This window comes from Saccopteryx leptura, chromosome 6 (genome assembly GCF_036850995.1).
Source record: "Saccopteryx leptura isolate mSacLep1 chromosome 6, mSacLep1_pri_phased_curated, whole genome shotgun sequence".
Lineage (NCBI taxonomy): Eukaryota > Metazoa > Chordata > Mammalia > Chiroptera > Emballonuridae > Saccopteryx > Saccopteryx leptura.
Genome location: NC_089508.1, coordinates 137,862,097 through 137,887,902, shown reverse-complemented (window position 1 = coordinate 137,887,902; position 25,806 = coordinate 137,862,097). Strand labels below are relative to the sequence as shown.

General features: G+C 37.4%; 1 protein-coding gene across 1 annotated transcript; it reads right to left on the bottom strand.

Annotated features, from left to right (window-relative positions):
* Positions 1-24,652: 24,652 nt before the first annotated feature.
* On the bottom strand, positions 24,653-25,072 carry LOC136377181 (ferritin, heavy subunit-like). The gene has a single exon (XM_066343680.1). The coding sequence runs from the start codon at positions 25,070-25,072 to the stop codon at positions 24,653-24,655; it is 420 nt and encodes a 139-aa protein (XP_066199777.1).
* Positions 25,073-25,806: the final 734 nt, after the last annotated feature.

The window sequence follows — 25,806 nt, the reverse complement described above, 5'->3', positions numbered from 1 at the left end:
TGAAGAATTGATGCTTCTCATCTCATTCCCTTCCTGTCTGTCTGTGCCTATCTGCCCTTCTCTCTGTCTCTGTCACAGAAAAAAAGGAATTAAAATTCTCAGGTTCACCATTTTGAAATAGTATATTCCACACCCTTTTCATTTTGTTTTTGTTTTTTCTTTTTGGTTTTTTTATGGGTTTTTTAATTTTTGTTTTTGGTTTTGGGGTTTTTTGGTCTAACTTAATCATCTATCCAAATTGAAAGTGAGAAGGTCAGGACAGAGGTCTAGCCTGCCTTAGCCAGCACCCCCATCTCATTTGATAGCTTTATCTTAGAATTTGACTTTCTTTCACTTCTAACTTAGGTACAATGAGCTAATGCCTACACTCTATTATATTATTTTTGTGTCACTGCCACTAGGGTCAAAGGGCAGCACATTACAAAACTAATGGATTTCAAGTAATATTACAGTCATTGGAAGACTTCATTGAACCTCAACAGTAGGCAGAGGATTATATCATTACCTAGGGCCCTTAGCTAAAGGGAGACAAAATTAAAAACAAATTAGAAATTATAACTACTTATAAGATGTAAAACACATACTTGTGTCTACAACATTGCTTTTTTACCCCTACCAAGAATCCTGGAGAAAAAATAGGATTTTATAAGAGTCTAATTTAGGAGTTAGTGCCAGGTCAACTTAAGACAAGTCACAAATCATAATCACCTGCTCCAACACCTCACTTTAGGAAATAGTAAAGTACATCCATGCCTTTATTTTCTTTATACATATGTTACCCTATGCCATTTCTCAGGTGTTTCTTCATGTTCATGCCACTGGTTCTTATAATATGAGTCAAATTCCGTAGTTCACAGAAAGGTCAAATTCAAAAAGGAACCCGTCTCTATTTCAGTTTTAATATCTTGATTAGAAGTATATTTGTTTCACATAAATGAAGGTGCCCTTTGCAGGTTGTGTATAAGGTGGCAGGACTTCCCTCACTTAGAGCTCAACAAAATCAAAATACAATAAAATAAAAGTATGTCCCAGAAAAAACATTTACAATTTAATTTTTCCAGGCCTAATGCAAATTATTGCTTGTAATTGAGCTAGCCACAGAAAGTTAAGCTGAATGAAGATGCTCAAAGTAAAATCTAGAGGAGGAATTCCAAAGGATCATAATGTAGCAATATTGACCCAGAAAAGGGATTCATATTATGGGCAGAAAGAACATATGGTGAAAAGTGCTCACTTTTAATCTTATCAGGAGCCTGACACAGACAAGTAGATACTCTTTCTCAAGGCCTGTAACATATCAAGCATTATGTCTCTATATGTGTGTATTTATTTATAAATCATATTCACTTATTACTGTTATTAGATAATAAGGCACAATATATTGTTTATATATTGTTTATATCTGTCTTAGAGCCAGATAATTCTTACCAAGCCTTATAAATTCCTATCTAAAAAATTTTATTGCTAGTTATAATTTTTTTGCTAGTTATAATTTTTTTGGCTTATTTCTTATCAGTTTAAAACATGCAGTCATGTTTTTTTTGTTTGTTTTTTGTGTTGTTTTTTTTTTTTTTCCTGAAGCTGGAAACGGGGAGAGACAGTCAGACAGACTCCCGCATGCGCCCTACCGGGATCCACCCGGCACGCCCACCAGGGGCGACGCTCTGCCCACCAGGGGGTGATGCTCTGCCCCTGGGGGGGGGTCGCTCTGCCGCGACCAGAGCCACTCTAGCGCCTGGGGCAGAGGCCAAGGAGCCATCCCCAGCGCCCGGGCCATCTTTGCTCCAATGGAGCCTTGACTGAGGGACGGGAAGAGAGAGACAGAGAGGAAGGAGGGGGCGTGGAGAAGCAAATAGGCGCTTCTCCTATGTGCCCTGACCGGGAATTGAACCTGGGTCCCCCGCACGCCAGGCCGACGCTCTACCGCTGAGCCAACCGGTCAGGGCCTGCAGTCATGTTTTTAACTTCAACATATGACAGAAAATTTTGGAGGAAAGGTAAAATCATTCTACAGTTTTTTCATGCTTTTCACTTGTACTTCTATTGCTAGAAATACCTTCAATTCATGGCTTCTTTGCAGGAATTTTTTATAAGGTACTTCTATATTTTGTTTAAGCTTGATAGCATAATAAATATAATGTAATAAAATAAGATTATAAATGCAAGTTTTGATGAGTGCAAATGACTGACATCAACCTCTTTTCTCTCTAACTTCACATACATATTTGAAGAAGGTAACATTCATTTCTGACATACACACCCCTCATACTGCACATTAGTAAAGCTTCATTTCTTTTTTATTTTTATACTAAAATGGAAACAAATTTTGTCTTGTTTTCTAGTACTCAATGGTGATTATTGCATGCATACACATTAGGAGGCACATCTTTTTAATGGCAAACAAGTTCTTCATTCATCATAAATGATGGATCCTCTATAGTCAATTAATAAACCACCCAAAAAAGAACATGCTGATGAGGGAATAAAAATAATCTGAACAAAGAAATTGTTAGGTCACTCATTATAAAATAACAAATTATTCCCAGATACAAAGACAAAGGCAGGCCCTGATCAGCTGTCTCAGTAGCAAACGTTGATCCAGCATACAAATGTCCTGGGTTCAGTTCCCAGTCAGGACACATAGTAGAAGTGACTATCTGTTTCTCTAGCTCTCCCTTCTCTCCCTTCTCTCCCTTCTCTCTCTCTCTCTCTCTCTTTCTTTTTTTCTCTCTCCCTGCCTTTCACAGCCATGGCTTGATTGGTTCAAACAAGTTTGCTCAGGGCCCTGAAGATGGCTCCATTGCCTTGCCTCAGTGCTAAAAATAGCTTGGTTTGCCGAGCAATACAGCAAGGGCCCCAGATGAGCAGAGCATCCACCCGGTAGGGGACTTGCAGGGTAGATCCCAGACAGGGTGCTAATGGGAGTCTGCCTCTCTGCCTCCCTGCCTCTCACTTAATAACAAAAAAGAGAGAGAAAGGGAAGGAAAGAAGGAAGGAAAGGAAAGGAGAGGAGAGGAGAGGAGAGGAGAGGAGAGGAGAGGAGAGGAGAGGAGAGGAGAGGAGAGGAGAGGAGAGGAGAGGAGAGGAGAGGAGAGGAAAGGAAAGTAAAAAAGAAAGAAGGAAAGAAAGAACAAAAAAAAAGGGAAAGGCAAATTTTCATACGTGAAAAGCAGACATGGATCTAAGGGTACGAGCCAAAGATCAAGGGAGTGCTGATTGCCTAAATGTAAACTAGTGCCCCTGGGGCTCATCAGGTCATCATACTCTAAATTGCAACCAGATACTTTGTCCTTTGCACATGTCATGTGACAGGATCTTCCATTCATTAGCTGTAAAATGGGGACTGTAAAAAGACCACATAGATCTTTATGGTTCATCCATGGTGATTGATTGTCTCTGCTTATTACTTTATGAGCATTTTTAGAGTGTAACAATGATGGAAAAGTCATGCTTCACTCTCTCACTGTTTCCTGGGTGAGCTCACCTGAAGTGAGAGTCACAACCTTCATCTCCCTATTTGACATCCCCAACCACTGCATAGACTTAGCCATGATGTCTTTCTGGTCTCCCATAAAATGATCTCCCCCTCTTCTATACTTTTGTAGTACTTTGTATGCAGATAGCTTTTATTACATTTTGTGAGGTTTTTTTCTTATCATTCAAAGCTAAACTTCTTGAAAGCAAATATCATGCTTCCTTGGAGAGCAGGCACTTAGTGACTGTGTGTACAAATGCATTATACTGACCTCATGCTTTGGGGTTCCTGGTGTACTCTTCTACTACTTTCTTTTCAGACAATAGTTTAAATAGGTAATATTTTGATAAATACTATAAAAAATAAAGTTGCCAAATGTAAAGTGTTACCTAAGATGAGAGTCTACGTAAAACTTATTTTAATCTGTGTAGATTTCAATTAGTACTTATATTTCATTCATATTTGCCAAGACAATTTTATAACTTCAAAGGAAAAACTACTTCAAAACATGCTTTTAAAAGTCACCCCAGCTACTTTGGCATCAAAATGAACTTCCGAAACAACGTCTCTGATGAGTGAAGGATCAGTTAATCAGAACCATCTGATAGTGTTTGAAATACTGGGATCTTAAACCTAGGAGAAAACATTTACAGTCCATTGGGTGTCACAAAAACTGTTCAAAGGTCCAGCAGAGTAGAACAAACTCTACTCTCCACTGTCCTCAGTTTTTTAGCATTCTTGTAATTTTTCTACCACATGCCACAGTTTGGTGTAAGAAAGTCTTGGTCATCAGAGGTAAAACAGTCTTGCTGACTGAGGCAATAACCCCTAGTTGGGAGTGTGGAGCACAAAAGTCAATGCTTGAGTCCACAGCTGACTTATATGTGACCTTGAGCAAACTTCGGTAGTGTGTTCTTCATTGTCTCCACTGTTCAAAAGATGGAAATAATCACTGCTTCAGGCCAGGAAATGGATAGGAAAATATTGGTAAGACTCTCAGAAATCTCTACTAGAAAGTGTGGTTAAAAGAATTACACAGCAGCAGATTTTCCTAAAGAAATTATGTAAGCAGGAAGAAAGTGTATTGTCAAGACATACTGTCTAATGTCAATTAATCCATAATAGAATAAGTGAAAACATAATTTCTTTCTATTACTCATGTTAATTGCATAAATTATTTTAAATGTGTTTCATGGTATCAATAAAATCTGAATCTTTTTTAAAGGGAGACACTGAGGCATATATTAACGTGCAACTCAATAAAATTGTTATCTGTTCTGAGCATAGATTTGGACTTAATTATATTGAAGAAAATAATAGCTTCCATTTTCCTCAAAACAGAGTGCAATGCACTCTCATTTGTTTTGAGATTTTTGAGATTAAGAAGCCAGTGGGCATACAAACTCCACCACAGAAAATAATTACTCCCTGTTATTAAGCATTAGATGACCACCTCCTGAGTAAGCCTCTTACTCCCAGTGTGAGTTATTGGTAATCAGCTCCAAGGTTCCTGCACCCACACTGTGATGTCCTTGAGCCAACTCCTTTAAGTACTAAATATAAATTTACTTTTTTACTGAGTCAGCATGTGTGACATATTGGCTTCTTCTTCCCACAATGTTTTGGTTTTCTTTATAAGTATGCTTATTTTGGCTGAAGTCAAGATGTCCCACCTTCTGGATGGCCTTGTCCTATGTCAGTCCCTGGGAACCATGATGAAGTGGGGAAGGATTTGGTTCCAAACTGATATTTTTTTGTTATTTTTGGAGCTCTCAAGTAAATTACAAAAAATTGCTTTGCTTTAGTGAACCTCTACACTGCCAATTCCTTATATTGCTATAACATGATTTTCTATATTTAGGGTTTTTATATGTCTGTTGTGGAAAATTTATAATAGAGTTTACTAAAATCATTTTGCCTAATTATAGGGAGTTTTTGAAGCTCATACAATTACACTTCATTTCCTATCTCAGATTTATAGATAAAGAGTTCCACTTCTTGCTGACATGCTATTTGGACATATCCACTTGTCATGAGGACTTCAATTACCTTCTTATTAAAGAAAGGGAATGATTTCTATTTGGGTCTAATCTTTAGCATGAGTGTTCACATATATGAACATGTCTGTTCCTTAGTTACTTCCAATGAATAACCAAACCAAGCAACCACATTTCACCTGTAACTCAAACATTTAGTTTTATCATATCACAGCTTCAAAATTATGGTTGGTCTTGAGCTCCAACTTGCCCATAAAGAAATTTGCCCCTGCCCATCGTTGTGTCATTTTACACTTGGTTAGGACCATCCTGTTTCTCTGTTCTATCACTGCAGTAACCCTTGGAAGACCCCTACTGTAGGGAGGTCCAATCTCCCTGAGAAGTGACCTTCTAGAGGAGCCGTATCCACTCTTTCAACAATTAACTCCACACTGGTAACACATCCTTACTTAAACCCTCAGATTGAACAATATTTCACCAAAACCTTGGGTATGAAGAGAAGGAAAGTACACCTGGACTGGAAGTAGTGTGTCTCAGAGACCTCATGCCCTGTCACATCTTCAAGGACCTTGACAAGAAGTCTCTGGCTTTCCCCAGTCCACCAGCTCCAAGTTCATGCCCATCTCCCCTCCCACAATCACTTGTGGTCCTCATAATCCAGGCCCCCACTGTCCTTAGGGTTTGAGAGGAGAATCCTTTTCCTCACTCAGAGAACTGTCTTCTCTTTTCTCATTTTGCTAGCCTGAAGATCCTATTCCCAGGTAGACTGAGTGTCAATATTTCTATCCTCCAGAGGAAACCCCCAGCAAAAAAAAAATTACATCAAAAAATCATAACTAAGCCTTATTACATGGGCATTATTATAACAGAAATAATATTCTGTAGTAAACACCAAGTGCCTAGTAGAACTGCCTTTCTATAGACACTGCTCTTTCCTTAGTCCTTGGGTCTCAGCTATGGAATTTTGTCAAACAAGTGCTGCACATAAACAGTGTCCTTAGAACGAGACAGACCCAGAAATGCTATACCATGTGCCCCACAGGCCACCCACACCCACTCAACTCTGTCTCCCACACAGAAGTTTGGCTCAATTTTCCCCCGAAATTTATGTTATCAAATAGAACATTTAACTTTTCAGTCTCAAACATCTGTGTTCAGGTTAATACTAACCTCACATTTCCCTCTAGAACAGTGGTTGAGTATTTGATTTACATTTTTGTAAATAAATGGATGACTCAAGTTGTTTTCCGAGACCAAAAGCAACAATATGCCTCTGAGATAAACTCACATCCCTATGCTTAGAGACTAGAAATTACTTGCAGCTTTAAATGTTTTCTTTCTTTCCCCAGCTACTAAAAATAAGTTTCTAACAATATCTTAGGGTCAGTGTCAGCTATGGTGATCTATGGTACGTCTGTGGAATCATGAGAACCAGGGCTATTTGGAGGTATTTGCTGACCATTCAATCATATATATCAGTGGGCCTCAAAATATGGGCCCCAAAAAAGCAGACTCTCCTGGGAACTTGTTAGATATGTGAATTTGTGGGTTTTATCCCAGACCTACCTACTGTATTACAAGGTCTGAAGATGGGCACCAGCAGTCAGTATTTTAGAAAGTCCTGCAGATGAATCTGATCACTGATATGCACTAACCTTAACCAAAAGCCTCAAGGAGAATGATTTGTTTAGTGGGAAGTTTCACCGGGAGAGGCATATAATATCCTACAGGTGTACCCTCTGGATTTGGGTGCTGCCATTGGCCCTGGATAAGAAGGTCAATGCCCAGTGGGACCCAGGGCTAACAAACTTTATAACACAAGATGCTTGATTTTTCCTTGTCTGTGCTAAAAGATTTTTTAAATTTCAGGAACAATTTGCACAGACAGGAATTATAGGAGAGTACAATGTGAGCTGAACTGAACCCCCACATCAGAAGAAGCAGGCTTGAGAATGCATATGTGTATTGGGAGAGAATGTCGGGTTGGGTAGCATTGGTTATGATCAGAGCCACTGTCCCAGGAGAGCAGAGAGAATGTCTGCTTTTGTTTAAATGGACTTCCCTCCATCACCCAATGTGAATGTTTAGCAGACCAATTATCCAGATATTTCTTGTCCCCCTCTATTTAGATGGTGTGATTCTAAAAGTTCCTTAAAATGACCTGGAATCCCTGAGTCAGACAAATGCAGCATAAGGGAAAGGACCTCACTCAGCCTGTCTCCCATAGGAAGCTATGTCAGTGCACAGCCCAGTTTCCCCAGGACAGCCCAGAAATCCTGAGCCTGGGCCCACCTTCCACTTTGCTTTGTCTCTGGAGATCCATGCAAACTCTTAGGCTGAGAACAGTAGGGAGAGCACTGCCCAGGTATTACAAATGTGATTGTCAATGAGCAGGCTATGAGCCAGGAATAGAAAACCAACTCAGGCCAAAGACATAGTTTAATGTCTTAGACATATGGTATATGAGCCTCCACTTTTTCTCTTATCTCGAACAATGTTCAAGGTGTTTCTTTAAGTTTTATTATGATTATCTAGAAATTAAACTTAGCTCAATTAATTAAACATCAGCATCCATCATGTAGAAGGCCCAGAGCGTGTCTTCATTGGCGCACAGAATAATGAGTTGAGTTTCTCTCCTCCCTCAAGGCCTGTACTGCCTAGAGCTGAGAGCAGGGACATGCACTGCAAACTTGCCACACACCAGGTAACAATATCAACGTGAAGAGTCCTACAGGGAGAGTCCTATGGAAGCCCGACAGAGGGATAGGCTGTCTCAACCTTGAAAAATCCAAGAGAACTTCTTGGAAGCCCTGAGATTTTAACATCTTACCAATCTAAACTTTCTTGTAGCCTCAGGAGCCACTCTGGGAGAATGCCTCATTCCTGTCCTTGCTTGACATATTGGTACTGGTAGACAGTGGCTTCTAAAACCCAGCCTTTTCCTGGACCTAACAATCTAGCTCAGACTCCCAAGGGAAGTCTGGATGGGCTGGCCAAGGGTGGGTGTGCCCGCCCTGGTGATCACTGTGTCTGTGCTGTGGCTTCTTCGCTGGTGGAAAAAGAAAGGTTTATTTCACACACTATTTTTGACATAAAACTTATATCTGCAGAATGACTTTATCACACACAAGTGACACCTTATAATAAAAAAGTATGCCTCGGCCCTGGCCGGTTGGCTCAGTGGTAGAGCATTGGCCTGGCGTGCAGAAGTCCCTGGTTCAATTCCCGGCCAGGACACACAGGAGAAATGCCTATCTGCTTCTCCACCCCTCCCCCTCTCCTTCCTCTCTGTCTCTCTCTTCCCCTCCCGCAGCCAAGGCTCCACTGGAGCAGAGATGGCCCGGGCGCTGGGGATGGCTCCTCGGCCTCTGCCCCAGGTGCTAGAGTGGCTCTGGTCGCAACAGAGTGACACCCCACAGGGGCAGAGCATCGCCCCCTGGTGGGCAGAGCATCGCCCCCTAGTGGGTGTGCCGGGTGGATCCCGGTCAGGTGCATGGTCTGTCTGACTGTCTCTCCCCGTTTCCAGCTTCAGAAAAATACAGAAAAAAAAAAGTGTGCCTCGCAAAGTGTTCTCTTTTGTACATGTCTGGAAGACTAACATCTTGTTATTTTATTCAAGGTCATAAAGCAATTGAACTAACTCAGAGGTTGGCAAACTGTGGGCTGGAGACCAAATCTGGCCCACCACCTGTTTGTATAAATAAAGTTTTATCAGACCACATATAACCCATTTGTTTAAAAATGGCTGAGTTGATAGTTACAACAGAGATTGCACAGTCTATGAAGCTAAAAATATTTACATTAAAAATTTGCCAATCCCTCAGTCATCCAAAGTCAATCAGTAAGCAAGAGAAATCTTTCAAATTCTTCATAAAACCCCAATTTTTGCCATGAATAACTTTATTCATAGTTCAGGGTTGGGGAATTTTATAGCTTCTAACAAATAAAGGCTAAAAAATGAGGCAGAAGGCAAAATACATCAATAAAAGTTCTGTAAGAAAATAGGATTTCCTGAAGATGGCTTAGATGGAGAGACTTTAATAAAATACCACTTTCAGAGGTATGGACAAACTTAGAGAAAGAAATAAACAAGAAATTTGGGGGCAGCCAGAGGCAGGCAGTAAAGGAAAGCCTCTACTACCGGGTTGTAGAAACCAGGCAGGAAAAAGTTACTGATGCCAAATAGGAGCTGTGGGCATGGAGTAGTGAGAGCTCCCAATAAAAAGGCAGCTACTGACTGAAAAGATGGCAGTGGAGTAGGCGGAAGCACAGACGTCCAGCTCTCACCACCAAACTGGAATACAAATCAATTAAGGAAAAATCAGCATGAAAAACCAACTCTGAACTACAAGAACAGCTCTCAAAAACCAAGAGGCAAAGAAGAAGCCACAACAAACCTGGTAGGGAGCGCCTGAATCTCCCCTGCTTACAGAAATGGAGGGGGGGGTGAAGCTGAGAGCCCAGAGGGGATCTCACACAAGGGAAAAGAGCAGAAACTATTGTTCACAGCCACTTGCCTGGCGACCAGGGAGCGAGGTGTGTTGAAAAGACCAGCTTATCTCTAAGTGAAAAGGAAACAGAGAGGGACAGACTGTGAGGGGCTAAGGAATGCAGAAAACGAACTAAAAAAGCTGACTCATCTGTGCTGGAGGTGGCCATAGCTGGGGGAGGGACTGAATCTTTCACTAAACAGAGCTGAATTGCTTCCAGATCAGAGATCTCGGACATCTATCCAGCTCCAATCAGCGCAACAAGACACAGCTGAAAACAAGAAGTGGGGAGGAGGGGCAGTAACTCAGGTCTCCATGTAGATCTGAGATACACCTCCCCTACTGAAGCTGAGAAAACACCCTGCCCCCAGAGAGATTAGTTGGCTAAAGAGGCCTTCAGAGTCTCAGGTTACACCCATCGCATTCCTGGATACAGTTTCAAGGAAGACCCTGCTGAGATCAGTAAACAACACTATCACCTGTTAAGAAAACAAACAAATCAAGACTTCAAAGCTGCCCAAATCCGAAAGTGGATTACAGATAACAGCTGATACCAACCCAAGAAGACCTAGAAATAACACAACTGAAAACTGGAGGCAGACAACACCAAGCCTAGACTCAACCAACTCTACAAATAAAACATCCAAAAACAGACAATGAGAAGACAAAGAAGTGCAATCCAAATGAAACCACAAGAGACACCTTCAGGAGATGAACTGAGTGATATGGAAATAATCAAACTTCCAAATGCAAAGTTCAAACTAATGATTGTAAGAATGCTTAGGGATCTTAGAACAACAATGGATGGTCATTATGAACACCTAAATAAAGAAATAACAAGTATAAAAAAGAATCAGTCAGAGATGACAAATAGAATATCAGAAATAAAGACCACAATGGAAGAAATTAAAAACAGGATAGATAGAGCTGAGGATCGAACAGCGAGTTGTAGGACAACTGGAATGAAGGCATGAAAGCAGAGATGAAAAGAGAATAAAGACTCAAAAGGTCAGAGGAAACTCTTAGAGAGCTCTGTGACAACATGAAGAGAAATAACTTCCGCATCATAGGGGTTCCTGAAGAAGAAGAAAAAGAACAAGGGATAGAGACTTTGTTGCATCATATCATAGCTGAAAACTTCCCTAAATTAATGCAAGAGAAACTCTCACAAGTCCAAGAAGCACAGAGGACTCCATTAAAGAGAAACCCAAAGAAACCTACACCAAGACACATCATAATTAAAATACCAAAGCTAAGCGATAAAGAGAAAATATTAAAAACTGCAAGAGAAAAAAAAGTTATCACCTACAAAGGAGCCCCCATAAGGATGACATCCAACTTCTCAACAGAAACACTTGAGGCCAGAAGGGAATGGCAAGAAATATTCAAAGTAATGCAGAACAAGAACCTATAACCAAGACTACTTTATCCAGCAAGGCTATCGTTTAAAATCGAAGAAGAAATAAAAAGCTTCCCAGACAAAAAAAACAACTCAAGGAATTCATTACAACCAAACCAATGCTGCAGGAAATGTTAAGGGGCCTGTTGTAAACAGATCAAAGTGGGAAAAGAATATAGCAAAAAAGGAATACACCATTAAAGAAGAAAATGGCAATAAACAACTACATATCAATAATAACCTTAAATGTAAATGGATTAAATGATCCAATCAAAAGACATAGGGTAGCTGCATGAATAAGAAAACAGGACCCATACATATGCTGTCTACAAGAGACACACCTTAGAACAAAAGACACACATAGATTGAAGGTAAAAGGATGGAAAAAAACATTTCATGCAAATGGAAATGAAAAAAAAGCTGGGGTAGCAATACTTATATTAGACAAATTGGACTTTAAAACAAAGGATATAGTATAGACAAATTGGACTTTAAAACAAAGGATATAGTAAGAGATAAAGAAGGCCACTGCATAATGATAAAGGGAGTAATCCAACAGGAAGAAATAACTATTATAAATATCTATGCACCTAATATAGGTGCACCCAAATATATAAAGCAGACTTTAATGGATTTAAAGGGCAAGATCAAAGCAATACTATAATAGTAGGGGATTTCAATACCCCACTAACATCACTAGATAGATCTTCAAGAAAGAAAATTAACAAAGAAACAGCAGACTTATTGGAAACACTAGATCAACTCAATTTAATAGATATCTACAGAACCTTCACCCTAAAGCAGCAGAATATACATTCTTTTCAAGTGCTCATGGTACATTCTCTAGGATAGACCACATGTTAGGGCACAAAGGTGCTCTCAACAAATTTAAGAAGACTGAAATCATATCAAGCACTTTCTCTGATCACAACAGCATGAAACTAGAAATGAACCACAACAGAAAAGCTCAAAAATTCTCAAACACATGGAAACTAAATAGCAGGGTGTTAAATAATGAATGGATTAAGAATGAGATCAAAAAAGAAATAAAAAAATTCCTAGAAACAAATGACAATGAGCATACAACAACTCAAAATTTATGGGACACAGCAAAAGCAGTGCTGAGAGGGAAGTTCATAGCACTATAGGCACACTTTCAGAAGCTAGAAAAAGCTCAAATAAACAACTTAACCCTGCATCTAAAAGAATTAGAAAAAGAACAGCAAGTAAAGCCCAAATGTAGTAGAAGGAAGAAAATAATAAATGTCAGAGCAGAAATAAATGACATAGAGGCTAAAGAAACAATACAGAGGATCAATGAAACTAGGAGCTGGTTCTTTGAAAAGGGAAACAAGATTGATGAACCTTTAAGTAGACTCACCAAGAAAAAGAGAGAGAGGACTCAAATAAATAAAATTAGAAATGAGAGAGGAGAAATAAAAACTGACACAACAGAAATACAAAATATTGTAAGAAAATACTATGAAGAACTGTATGACAAAAAACTAGACAACCTAGATGAAATGGACAAATTCCTTGAAACATACAATCTTCCAAAAATCAATCTGGAAGAATCAGAAAACTTAAACAGACCGATTACAACAAATGAGATCGAAACAGTTATCAAAAAACTCCCAACAAAGAAAAGTCCGGGGCCTGATGGCTTCACAACAGAATTCTACCAAATATTCAAAGAAGAACTAACTCCTATCTTTCTCAAACTATTTCAAAAAATTCAAGTGGAAGGAAGACTTCCAAGCTCCTTTTATGAGGCGGGCATAATTCTGATTCCAAAACCAGGCAAAGACAACACAAAGAAAGAAAATTATAGGCCAATATCTCTGATGAATATAAATGCTATAATCCTCAACAACATATTAGCAAACCGGATCCAACAATATATGGAAAAAATCATACACCATGATCAAGTGGGATTTATTCTGGGGAGGCAAGGCTGGTACAATATTTGTAAATCAATCAATGTGATTCATCACATAAATAAAAAGAAGGAGAAAAACCATATGATAATTTCAATAGATGCAGAAAAAGCATTTGATAAAATCCAGCAGCCATTCATGATCAAAACTCTCAGCAAAGTGGGAATACAGGGAGCATACCTCAACATGATAAAAGCCGTCTATGAGAAACCCACAGCCAACATCATACTCAATGGGCAAAAATTAAAAGCAATTCCCTTAAGATCAGGAACAAGGCAGGGGTGCCCCCTTTCACCACTCTTATTTAACATGGTCCTGGAAGTCCTAGAAACATCAATCAGACAAGAAGAAGGAATAAAAGGCATTCAAGTTGGAAAAGAAGAAGTAAAACTATCATTATTTGCAGATGATATGATATTGTATATAGAAAACCCTAAAGTCTCAGTCAAAAAGCTACTGGACCTGATAAATGAATTCAGCAAAGTGGCAGGATATAAAATCAATACTCAGAAATCAGAGGCATTTTTATACACCAACAATGAACAGTCAGAAAGAGAAATTAAGGAAACAATCCCCTTCACAATTACAACCAAAAAAATAAAGTACCTAGGAGTAAACTTAACCAAGGAGACTAAAGACTTGTACTTGGAAAATTACAAAGCATTGATAAAAAAAAATCAAGGAAGATACAAACAAATGGAAGCATATACCGTGCTCATGGTTAGGAAGAATAAACATCATTAAGACGTCTATGTTACTCAAAGCAATCTATAAATTCAATGCAATACCAATTAAAATACCAATGACATACTTCAAAGATATAGAACACATATTCCAAAAATTTATATGGAACCAAAAAAGAACACGAAGAGCCTCAGCAATCTTAAAAAAGAAGAATAAAGTGGGACGTATCACACTTCCTGATATCAAGTTATACTACAAGGTCATTGTACTCAAAACAGCCTGGTACTGGCATAATAACAGGCATATAGATCAATGGAACAGAACAGAGAACCCAGAAATAAACCCACAGTTCTATGGACAACTGATATTTGACAAAGGAGGTAAGGAAATACAATGGAGTAAAGACAGCCTCTTTAACAAATGGTGTTGGGAAAATTGGACAGCTACCTGCAAAAAAATGAAACTAGATCACCAGCTTACACCACTCACAAAAATAAACTCAAAATGGATAAAAGACTTAAATGTAGGCCATGAAACTATAAGCGTCTTAGAAGAAAACATAGGCAGTAAGCTCTCTGACATCTCTCGCAGCAATATATTTGCTGATTTATCTCCACGGGGAAGTGAAATAAAAGACAGGATAAACAAATGGGACTATATCAAACTAAAAAGCTTTTGCACAGCTAAAGACAACAAGAACAGAATAAAAAGACAAACTACACAATGGGAGAACATATTTGACAATACATCTGATAAGGGGTTAATAACCAAAATTTATAAAGAACTTATAAATCTCGACACCAGGAAGACAAACAACCCAATCCAAAAATGGGCAAAAGAGATGAATAGACACTTCTCCAAAGAGGACATACAGATGGCCAATAGGCATATGAAAAAATGCTCAACATCACTAATCATTAGAAAATGCAAATTAAAACCACAATGAGATATCACCTCACACCAGCCAGAATAGCGCTCATCAACAAAACAACACAGAATAAGTGCTGGTGAGGATGTGGAGAATAGGGAACCATCCTGCACTGCTGGTGGGAATGCAGACTGGTGCAGCCACTGAGGAAAACAATATGAAGATTCTTCAAAAAACTGAAAATCGAACTGCCTTTTGACCCAGCTATCCCACTTTTAGGAATATACCCCAAGGACACCATAGAATGGCTCCAAAAGGAGAAATGCACCCTCATGTTTGTGGCAGCATTGTTCACAATAGCGAAGATCTGGAAAGAGCCCAAGTGTCCATCAGAGGACGAGAGGATTAAAAAGCTTTGGTACATATATACTATGGAATACTATGCAGCCATAAGAAATGATGACATCGGATCATTTACAATAACATGGATGGACTTGATAACATTATACGGAGTGAAATAAGTAAATCAGAAAAAAACTAAGAACTATATGAATCCATACATAGAAGGGACATAAAAATGAGACTTAGATACATGAACAAGAATGTGATGGCAACAGGGGTGGGGAGTGGGGGGAGGGGAGATGGGGCGAAGAAGGAGAGAGGGGTTGGGGGAGGGGAGGGGCACAAAGAAAACCAGATAGAAGTTGACAGAAGACAATTTAACTTTGGGGGAGGGGTATACAGCACAATCAAATGTCAAAATAATCTAGAAATGTTTTCTCTCAACATATGTACCCTGATTTATCAATGTGACTGCATTAAATTTAATAAATAAATTTATTAAAAAGGCAGCTACTAATCCCCCAGTGTACTCCCTCTGTCCTCCCACATCCTACAGGGGACTCCCAGTGTCTGACCCTAACTGGAAGAAAGATAGTGACCTTCAGGTGGTTTGGATAGAGCATCATCGTGGCACACCAAGGTTGTAGGTTCCATCACCAGTCAGGGCACATACAAGAAGCAACCAATGAGTGCACAACTAAATGTGAACAACTAAGTGGCAGAATGAGTTAATGTTTCTCTCTCTCTATCACACACACACACACACACACACACACACACACACACACACCAGTGGAAAATTAAAAAAAAAAAAAAGATAACACTAGGACTCAGATGATGCAATCCAAAGTGGGGTGCAGAAAAGTGCAAACAAGAGATTTGAGTGTGAGGGGAAGAGTGCCTTACCAGCACACAGAACCCCCAAAATAATATAATATCAATACATTAATAAATGCTAGGTTATGTTAATTAAGATTTCTATTACAAGCTTAAAAATGCAAGGCAAACAGGTTTATATAATTAAAAAACTTATGAGTTCAGGTTATAGGAAATCCTAATATTAAAAGGCTTCAGGGTAGATTGATTTAGTAGTTTTTGGATTGTCATCAAGGAGCTCTAAGTATTAAATTTCCTTGTTCTTCTCATCTCAACAAGGTCAACTTTATTCTGATGCTGCCTTACCAGTAGCAATTAAGTAAACATGTCTTCTTGTTAGTCTGGAGTTGGCCAGATAAGGAGACAAGGAGGCAAATGAATGATGTTCAAGATGTTTTCCCTCCATTCTCACCAGAAGCTGTGTTTGTTTTGATAGCTGTATAGATATACAATACACCTCTCCCATTATCTATAGAAGACACATTTCAAGATGCCTAAACTGTGCATAGTATCAAATCCTAATCAACTCGCCAACTCTGCTGGACATGTGATAGCAAGCAGTTTCTTTATCGGTAGACACAGTCTTTCCAAGTGATTTTTGTATTTCTCAGTCCAAATGTACTCCTGAATCTGTTTAACCATCCCTTATCTGCGATAAATGTCTTGCTGTCACTCATGTCAGATAGTTCCTTGCTGATGTCATCCTATAGGCTCAGCGCTTTCTGGCACAACACATTGCCCTCAAATTGGAATATGTTTTCTGTTCATGTCTTCTACCCACAAACATAATGCCTTTTCTATCTTAACTGAGCACTTATTACATATTGTGGCTTTAATGTTTACAGTTTGAGCTGCAATAGCAAAACTAGTACAAATTTCTTTTTCCTTCTTCACAATTTTACTGACAGATTTGTATTTACAAATCTTAGCAACCTCAGCATATAATTTTTTCTTTCCTTATTGAGTTCCTTTTTTTATTATTTAAAAAAAGCATTCTACAACTTCTCCTTGGCATATTCGAATTTCCAGCATCACTACTCTTGTATTTTGGAACCATTATTATGTAAAAAATAGGTTACTTGAATACAAGCACTGAGATGTGGTGACAGTCCATCTAACAACCCAGGTGGCTACTAGTGACTTTGTGCAGACAGTGCTGGACATAAGAATGATTCACATCCCAGAAAGATAGAACAGGAGAGTCCATCATGCTACTCAGAATGGTGCAAAATTTGAAACTTATGAATTGCTTATTTCAGAAATTTTTCATTGATATTTTTGGATTGTGGTTGACCACAGGTAACTAAAATCATGGAAAGCAAAACCACGGGTAAGGGGGAATGACTATATTCTTTCTCTATGTCCTTTTCCTCTCTCAGCTAGATTTTTAAAGTTATCCTGAATTGTTCTTACACTTTATTGATTTATGCCTGATAATTCCTGAACCAATGACTGGCCAAGGTGAAAATTACCTTCATTGGTTAGACTAGTCATCTGAAGGAGGAAATTGCTTGGGCAGTGTCAATCACAAATCCCACCATGAAAGATATTGTAACAATTATGACTATCTTCTTTCAGGTGAGTTTCCTCTGTTGGCATTACCTTGTCTGCAGGTGTTTGCCACCCAGAACTTCTGACACACAAGTCTCCTTCTGACAGTATGGCGGTTTATGCAGTGGGAGGGTGGACCGGCTCTTGTTCAGAACTGGACAGAGTTTTCAAAGCAGTTCATGCAACCCCAGAAAAGTAAAAAAAAAAAAAATTAGTTGTAAGTTGGAAAAGTAGTTACCAAGTTCTGATTCAGTTCTCTCCCAATTCTTTGGTAAATCCAACATCCTTTGTGTTTTAACTTTCTTCTGCATAATTCAACCCCACAGCAAGAGAAATTATATAATGTGAGCTCAGAGGGATTAATAGCTGAAATTAATTTGAAGTCTTTTAAGAGGTGCTAGATGTTTTTCACATCTTTCCCTGCACCTGATAGGCCTTGGGTTCCATTGGTGAAATCTCCATTTGGTTCATGATTAATGAGTTTTGGATAGATGTTGTAAGGCAATCTTAAAACTCACCTACCTGGAGATGTTTCACTTCATCATGAGCATGCTATTGCCACTGACCTAATCCTTACCTTCATCCTATCTAGAAATGGCCTGAAATTTGAAGCTAGTTTGTATAGGAATTGTTGACAAAATAACTTACTTATTGTTCCCAGATACTGAGAATAGGGTGTGATTATGATTTTGACAGTTATCTGTTACTTGCAGGTGACTTCTTTAGATCAGTGGTAATCAGAAGGGCAAAGCCCCTTTCATGCAACAGAATTTCAATTGAATATATAACCAACTAACTTCGGGTGACTTTTAAAATCAAAACCCTCACTATATGGACAAGGACAATGGCTAGAGTCTCAACAGGTGCTAAAATATCCATTTCTAACATTTGAAGCACATGAACTCAATAATTTTTAGAACATCAGAAACTGCAGTTTTGGCCAGTATAAATAAGTCAGAACCTTGGCATCTTCTAAAATCCAAAATTACCCCTGCTAAATCCACGCACATGTTAATAGTTTCCAAGTCACTTCTCTTACAAAATATTAATCTAAATCTTTGACAAACCACAGCACTTTTATGGCTTTCCATAGATTTTCTATACACATTTCATTAAATTCCCTATGAAAATTATTAATATATTAATCAACAGAAACTTGTTTTAAATTTAAATAAAAATCTCTTATTTTTAAAAAAGTCCAATTCATCTTATTTACTACCCAAGTTTATTTTTTCTTAAAGTTAATATTACAATTCAGAATAGGAAATGCCACTGGAAAGTTGTTTCTCAAACAAAAAATTTTTTTTACAAAAAGAGAGAATGAGAGGACAAATAAATATGATGATGTTAATAATTATGTATTATGTGATTTTTATAACTAAGTTTATTACAGTGGTTTTTATGGGTGATACAAAATATTTGAACAAGTTTTCAAACCAGTTGGCAATTTATTAAATATTAGTGATTGTTATTATAGGTTAAGTTTTACGATCTATGGTTGATTTATTTGTATGGAAACCAGGACACATAACCAGGCTAGCATTCTGCTTTAAAAATGCTAACCAGTACCTGACTCAACTTTGAACCACTTATTAGGGTACTTTAAAGTTCCAAGAAGAAGCTGCTGAGAAAGTATATAGGTGTCAGGAAACTAGGAAAAGCATTTGAATTGTCTATGCAAAGTTAGCTGGATATCTCTCAACGACCAAAAAATATGAACCAGTTATTGTAAAGAAGAAACTGTAGATGTATGCAATCAGGTTAGTTTAAGAGTGTCCCACCTAACTAACCCTAATAAATACTGTAATCAAATAACAAACAACTTATATATGATGCTAAAAGAAGCCAGAACCCCAAAATAAATGGGCTAAATAATTTTCTTCACCTCATCTAGTAATATCACCACAAAAAATAGATGGAGAGATGAATTTGATAATACATCATACTAAATTTGCCACTCTAATTAAACAAAAACATTATCGTTGTTGCAATAAGCAATGAATAAAAAATCATTAGCAACTCATAAAATTATTATCCAATCCAGAAATTAGGAAACTGTTTATAAGAATATATTTAAACAATAGCATGTGTTGATTGGCCACTTTCAACTGCCAATTCTTCAAAAATAACTAATGAGTGATTAGTATCTTGGTTCCAATCATGTATTGGGAATAACAAGCTGATGTTAAATAGACCCAGTCAATTTACTTTTTGTCAAATATACTACCAACTTAAATATTTGCCTTTGACTCAAAGACAAATCTTCGTCTCTTTTCTGAGAGTCTGTAAGTTCCATGAAGTCAGAGAGCATGACAATCTTCTCTATTCTTAGCAACATCTACACAGTAAGACATGCAGTAAATATTTGTTGAAGACATTACAGAATGACTGAATGAGTGAGCATCAAACTGAGTGTCCAAGAGCTCTCTCTTCCTATTGGCTATAGAAACTTTACAAGATTTACTGAATCATCACAGAAACCCAAAGATGCCATTTCCCCACAAGATAACATCATCATAGACTTTATGTTTACAACACCAATATTTAAGAAGCTATACACTTTTTGAGTGCTTTGTCTAAAAACAAACAAAACACAAAAAATATATAAAATAGAATAAAACTCAATTATATCAAACACAAGGGTAGTCTTCTTCTTCTTCTTCTTCTTCTTCTTCTTATTCTTATTCTTATTCTTATTCTTATTCTTCTAAGTGAGAGAAAGGGAGACAGCGAAACAGACTCCACATGCGGCCCATGCCAGGATTAACTCAGCAAGGGCAATGCTCTGCCCATCTAGGGCCATTGCTTGGCAACTAAGTTATTTTTAGCAGCTGAGGCAACTCTGCTGAGCCAACTCTCTATAACCAATCTATCTATGGCTGTGGGAGGGGAAGAGAGAGAGAAGGGACAAGGGGAGGGGTAGAGAAGCATATGGTCGCTTCTCTTGTGTCTCCTGACCAAGAACTGAATACAGGACATCCACACACTGGGCAATGTTCTACCCCTGAGTAAATTGGCCAGGGACAGAGAATAGTCTTTTGGTTCAAATAGTCAGTGTTTAGTTGAGGAAGTAATAAAATCTCTTTCTAACCATCTACATTATTATTTTAACAGGTATAGAAATATTTATTTAGATAAAGTAATATGTAAGCATAAAAACTCATAATTTACTTTTAAATAGCACAAGAAATTTTATCAGAAATATTTTATTATTTTGTAATTAAATTTATTAATTTGTCCATATTTTCTTTTCTGATTATTCTGCCATGCTTAAAAAGACCTTCCTTCTACCAAGGTTAGTTGAAAATCCTCATTCCGTATCTTTGTTGATAACCTTCTATACACTTAATCTTGAATCTGTTTGGTACCAATTTTAATAAAAGGAGGTGGTAAGAATCCCATATAATATTTTCCCTGATAAATATCCAAATGTTCAGTATAATTCACTTAATAACCCATATTTCCTCACTAATATAGACTGTTGGTTTTTTTCACATATTAGATCTTTATATCATTGGATCAGTTTTCAGGGTCTTTGTGTAATATATTTATCTGTTTTATTATTTCTTCTCTCATGCCATGATGTTTTAATTACTGTGGATTTATATCATTAATGTATTTAATATCCCCCAATTAGTTTTTCTCTTCAAATTTTCTAGCTTATTCTTTCACAGTTATTTTGTCCATGAACTTGAAAATCAGCTTATATAGTTCTAAAAATATCCCAGTGGTATTTCTGTTGGTCTCACAATAAATTTAGAATCATTCTACTCAAGAACAGAATATGCCATTCCAAATTTTTAATTTTTTCTTTATGTCTTTCAGGGATTTAACATTTTCTTCACATAGATTTTGCACAATTTTAATTTTCTTCCTGGGCATTTTATTTGTCTCACAGCCACTAAATTTTTTATTGTATTTTTTAATGTGAGGTAAACACTAATCTAAGCTATTAAAACAGACCTCAAAAATAAAAATAAAAAGCTAATGATTTATTTTAGAGAGAGAGAATAAAAACCATTGCTTTGTTCTAATTTTTTACGGAACATTGCTTTATTCTTGTATGTGCCCTGACTGGGGATCACACCACAATTGGGATGATGGTCCAACCAGCTGAGCTACCTGGCTAGGAACCAGAACATAGAGACTTTTAAAATAGAGATATAGGGAGGTTTTGCATAGAAATATTAAACTGTAAAATGGTGACATAAAGCCATATTGAAAGTTTATGGCTAGGATAAAAAGGCCATGGATGCCCATGGCCACTATGAATCAGGGGAGTTTTCTATGTAGAATCAAAACTATTAGGAATCTGGACACTGTTTTCATCCCACCAAAAATGGGGAGAGGAGAAAATGAGTTAGGAAAAAGGATGAAATCCTACACAAAGATACAGACTAAACCATTCCCCTTATATAAGAAGCAGCAGCTGCTATTTTTCAGGAGGAAATGAAGAACTTTTTTTTCATTGATTTTAATTTATTGTGTTTATATAGCTTCAAGTGTCCCCCAAATATAACTCCCTCCACACCCCCGTTCCCCTCAACTTCCCCCTTACCCACCTCCCCCCAAGGACATCACCTTTTCCTTCAGGATTTGCTTTCCTCCTCTCTATAACACTGCTATGTATCAATACAATTTCACTAATCTCTTTCCCTTCTCTGATCTCATCCCCTTTCCCAATGTCTGCTTTCCCTCTGATCCCTTTGTTCCTGCTTCTGCCTCTATTCCATTCCTCAGTACAATTCGTTCATTAGACTCCTCAAATGAGTGAGGTCATATGATAGTTTTCTTTCTCCTGGCTTATTTCACTTAGCATAATACTTTCAAGGTCTATCCATGTTGTTGCAAAAGGTAAGATTTCCCTCTTTTTCATTGCATTGTATATATGTACCACTGCTTTTTAATCCACTCATAAACTAAGAAACACTTGGGTTGTTTCCAGATCTTGCCTATTATAAACAATGCTGCCATAAATTGGGGGTGCATTTCTTCTCTTGAATCAGTGATGTGGTGTTCTTGGGATATATTCCTAAGAGTGGGATGGCTGGGTCAAAAGGCAGTTCCATTTTTAATTTTTGAGGAATCTCCATACTGTTTTCCACAGTGGCTGCACCAGTCTGCATTCCCACCAGCAGTGCAGGAGGGCTCCCTTTTCTCCACATCCTCGCCAACACTTATTATGTTTGTTTTGTTAATGAGTGCCATTCTGACAGGTGTGAGGTGGTAGCTCATTGTGGTTTTAATTTGCATTTCTCTAATGACTAGTGATGTTGAACATTTTTTCATCTGCCTATTGGCCATTTGTATGTCCTCTTTGGAGAAGTGTCTATTCATTTCTTTTGCCCATTTTTTGATTGAATTTTTTATCTTCTTGGTATTGAGTTTTAGAAGTTCTTTATGAATTTTAGTTATTAACCTCTTATCAGATGTATTGTCGAATATGTTCTCCCATTGTGTGGTTTGTCTTTTTATTTTGTTCATATTGTCTTTAGCAGTGCAAAAGCTTTTTAGCTTGATATAATCCCATTTGTTCATCCTGTCCTTTATTTCAGTTGCCCATGGAGATAAATCAGCAAATACATTGCTACGAGAGATGTCAGAGAGCTTATGGCCTAGGTTTTCTTCGAAGATGATTAAAGTTTCACAACTTACATTTAGGTCTTTTATCCATTTTGAGTTTATTTTTGTGAATGGTGTAAGTTGGTGGCCTAGTTTCATTTTTTTGCAGGTAGCTATCCAATTTTCCCAACACCACTAATTAAAGAGACTGTTTTTACCCAATTGTATGCTCTTACCTCCTTTCTCAAATATCAATTGTCCATAAAAGTGTGGTTTTATTTTGGGGTTCTCTGTTCTGTTCCATTGATCTTTATGCCTGTTCTTATAGCAGTACCACGCTGTTTTAAGTACAATGGCCTTGTAGTATAACTTGATATTAGGAAATGTGATACCACACACTTTATTCTTCTTTTTCAAGATTGCTGAGGCCATTCATGTTATTTTTTGATTCCATATAAATTTTTGGAATATTTTTTCTATATCTTTGAAGTATGTCATTAGTATTTTTATTGGTATTGCATTGAATTTATAAATTGCTTTGGGTAATATAGACATTTTAATGATGTTTATTCTTCCTATCCATGAACACAGTATATGCTTCCATTTGTTTGTATCTTCCTTGATTTCTTCTATCAATGTTTTATAATTTTCCAAGTACAAGTCTTTATCCTCCTTGGTTAAATTGACTCCAAGGTACTTTACTTCTTTTGTTACAATAGTGAAGGGGATTGTTTCCTTAATTTCTCTTTCAGACAGTTCATTGTTGGTGTATAAAAATGCCTCTAATTTCTGAATATTAATTTTATATCCTGCCAACTTGCTGAATTTATTTATCAGGTCCAGTAGGTTTTAGACTGAGAATTTAGAGTTTTCTATGTACAGTATCATGTCATCAGCAAATAATGATAGTTTTACTTCTTCTTTTCCAAATTGGATGTCTTTTATTTCTTCTTGTCTGATTGCTCTGTCTAAGACTTTCAGAACTATGTTGATTAAGAATGGTGAAAGGAGGCAAACCTGCCTTCTTTCTGATCTTAAAGGGATTGTTTTTATTTTTTGCCCATTTAGTATGATGCTGACTGTGGGTTTGTCATAGATGACCTTTATCAAATGTCTTCCCACTTTGCTAACAGTTCTAATCATAAATGGGTGCTGAATTTTATCAAATGCTATTTCTGTATCTATTGATATTATCTTGTGAGTTTTCTCCTTCCTTTTGTTTATATGATGAATCAAATCAAATCATTTGTGAATACTGTACCAGCCTTGCCTCCCCAGAATAAATCCCACTTGATCATGATGTATGATTTATTTTCATGTATTGCTGGATTTTTTTTTGTAATGCAAAGACAGATTTATTTGTACACACAACAGTGAAGGAAAGCAATCTTCTGTTAAATGGAGATGAAGATTCTTAAGCAGCTGATCTTGGGACCCACAACAGGAAGACTTGTTTTCTGATCTTCAGATGTTAAGACTTTTTACCTGACACTTCAGCAGGCTTTTTAAATATGTCTTCTTCCTGGGCCTGCTTTTCTTCCTGGGTCTTATGATACATAATCTGAAGGTTCAGATAGTTTGTGTTCCTCTTCTGCTTATCCAGGTACTTTCCCATGAAGCATAAGAGATCAGTTTCACTGTTGGCAAAAGCCACCGACTTCAGGTCTTCCAGCAGCTTGGTTAACTTGTTCTCCAACTCCAGAGCAGTCTCTAGAGCTTGTACACCAATTCCCCAATTATCTATATTAGGTCTTTGAATCACTGGAAGGCAGATCTTACCCTCACGTCTTTTCAGGTATCTTAGGAACTGCTTTGCATGTTCCCTCTTCACCTCAGCTTGATCTTCGAAGAATGAGGCAAAAAGGTGCTGTTTCGTTAAGAATTTTTGCATCTAAATTCATCAGGGATATAGGTCTATAGTTCTCTTTCTTTGTATTGTCTTTGCCTGGTTTTGAAATGAGGATTATGCTCACCTCATAAAAGAAGCTTGGAAGTCTTCCCTTCTTTTAAATTTTTTGAAATAGCTTGAGAAGTATAGGAGTTAGTTCTTCTTTGAATATTTTGTAGAATCGACCTGTGAAGTCATCTGACCCAGGGCTTGTTGTTTCCTGGGAGTTTTTTACTAATTGTTTCTATCTCTTTTGTTGTAATTGGTCTGTTGAGATTTTCTGATTCTTCCAGATTGATTTTTGAGAGATTATATGTTTCAAGGAATTTGTCCATTTCACCTCATTAGTCTAATTTTTTGGCATATAGTTCTTAATAGTATTTTCTTACAATCCTTTGTATTTCTGCTGTGTCAGGTATTACTTCTCCACTCTCATTTCTAATTTTATTTATTGGAGTCCTCTCTCTTTTTTCCTTGATGAGTCTGGTTAAAGGCTCACCAATTTTGTTTACCTTTTTAAGAACCAGCTCTTAGTTTCATTGATATTCTGTATTGTTTTTTTACCCTCTATGTCATTTATTTCTGCTCTGATCTTTATTATTTCCTTTCTTCAACTTTCTCTGGGTTTTATTTGCTGTTCTTTTTCTAGTTCTTTTAAATGCAGGGTTGTTTATTTTAGCTTTTCCTTGCTTCTTAAGGTATGCCTGTAATGCTATGAACTTCCTTCTCAGGAATGC

Excerpts from the sequence above, each read along its gene's own strand:
- LOC136377181 (XM_066343680.1), bottom strand. The coding sequence starts at position 25,072 with ATGCAAAAATTCTTAACGAAACAGCACCTTTTTGCCTCATTCTTCGAA.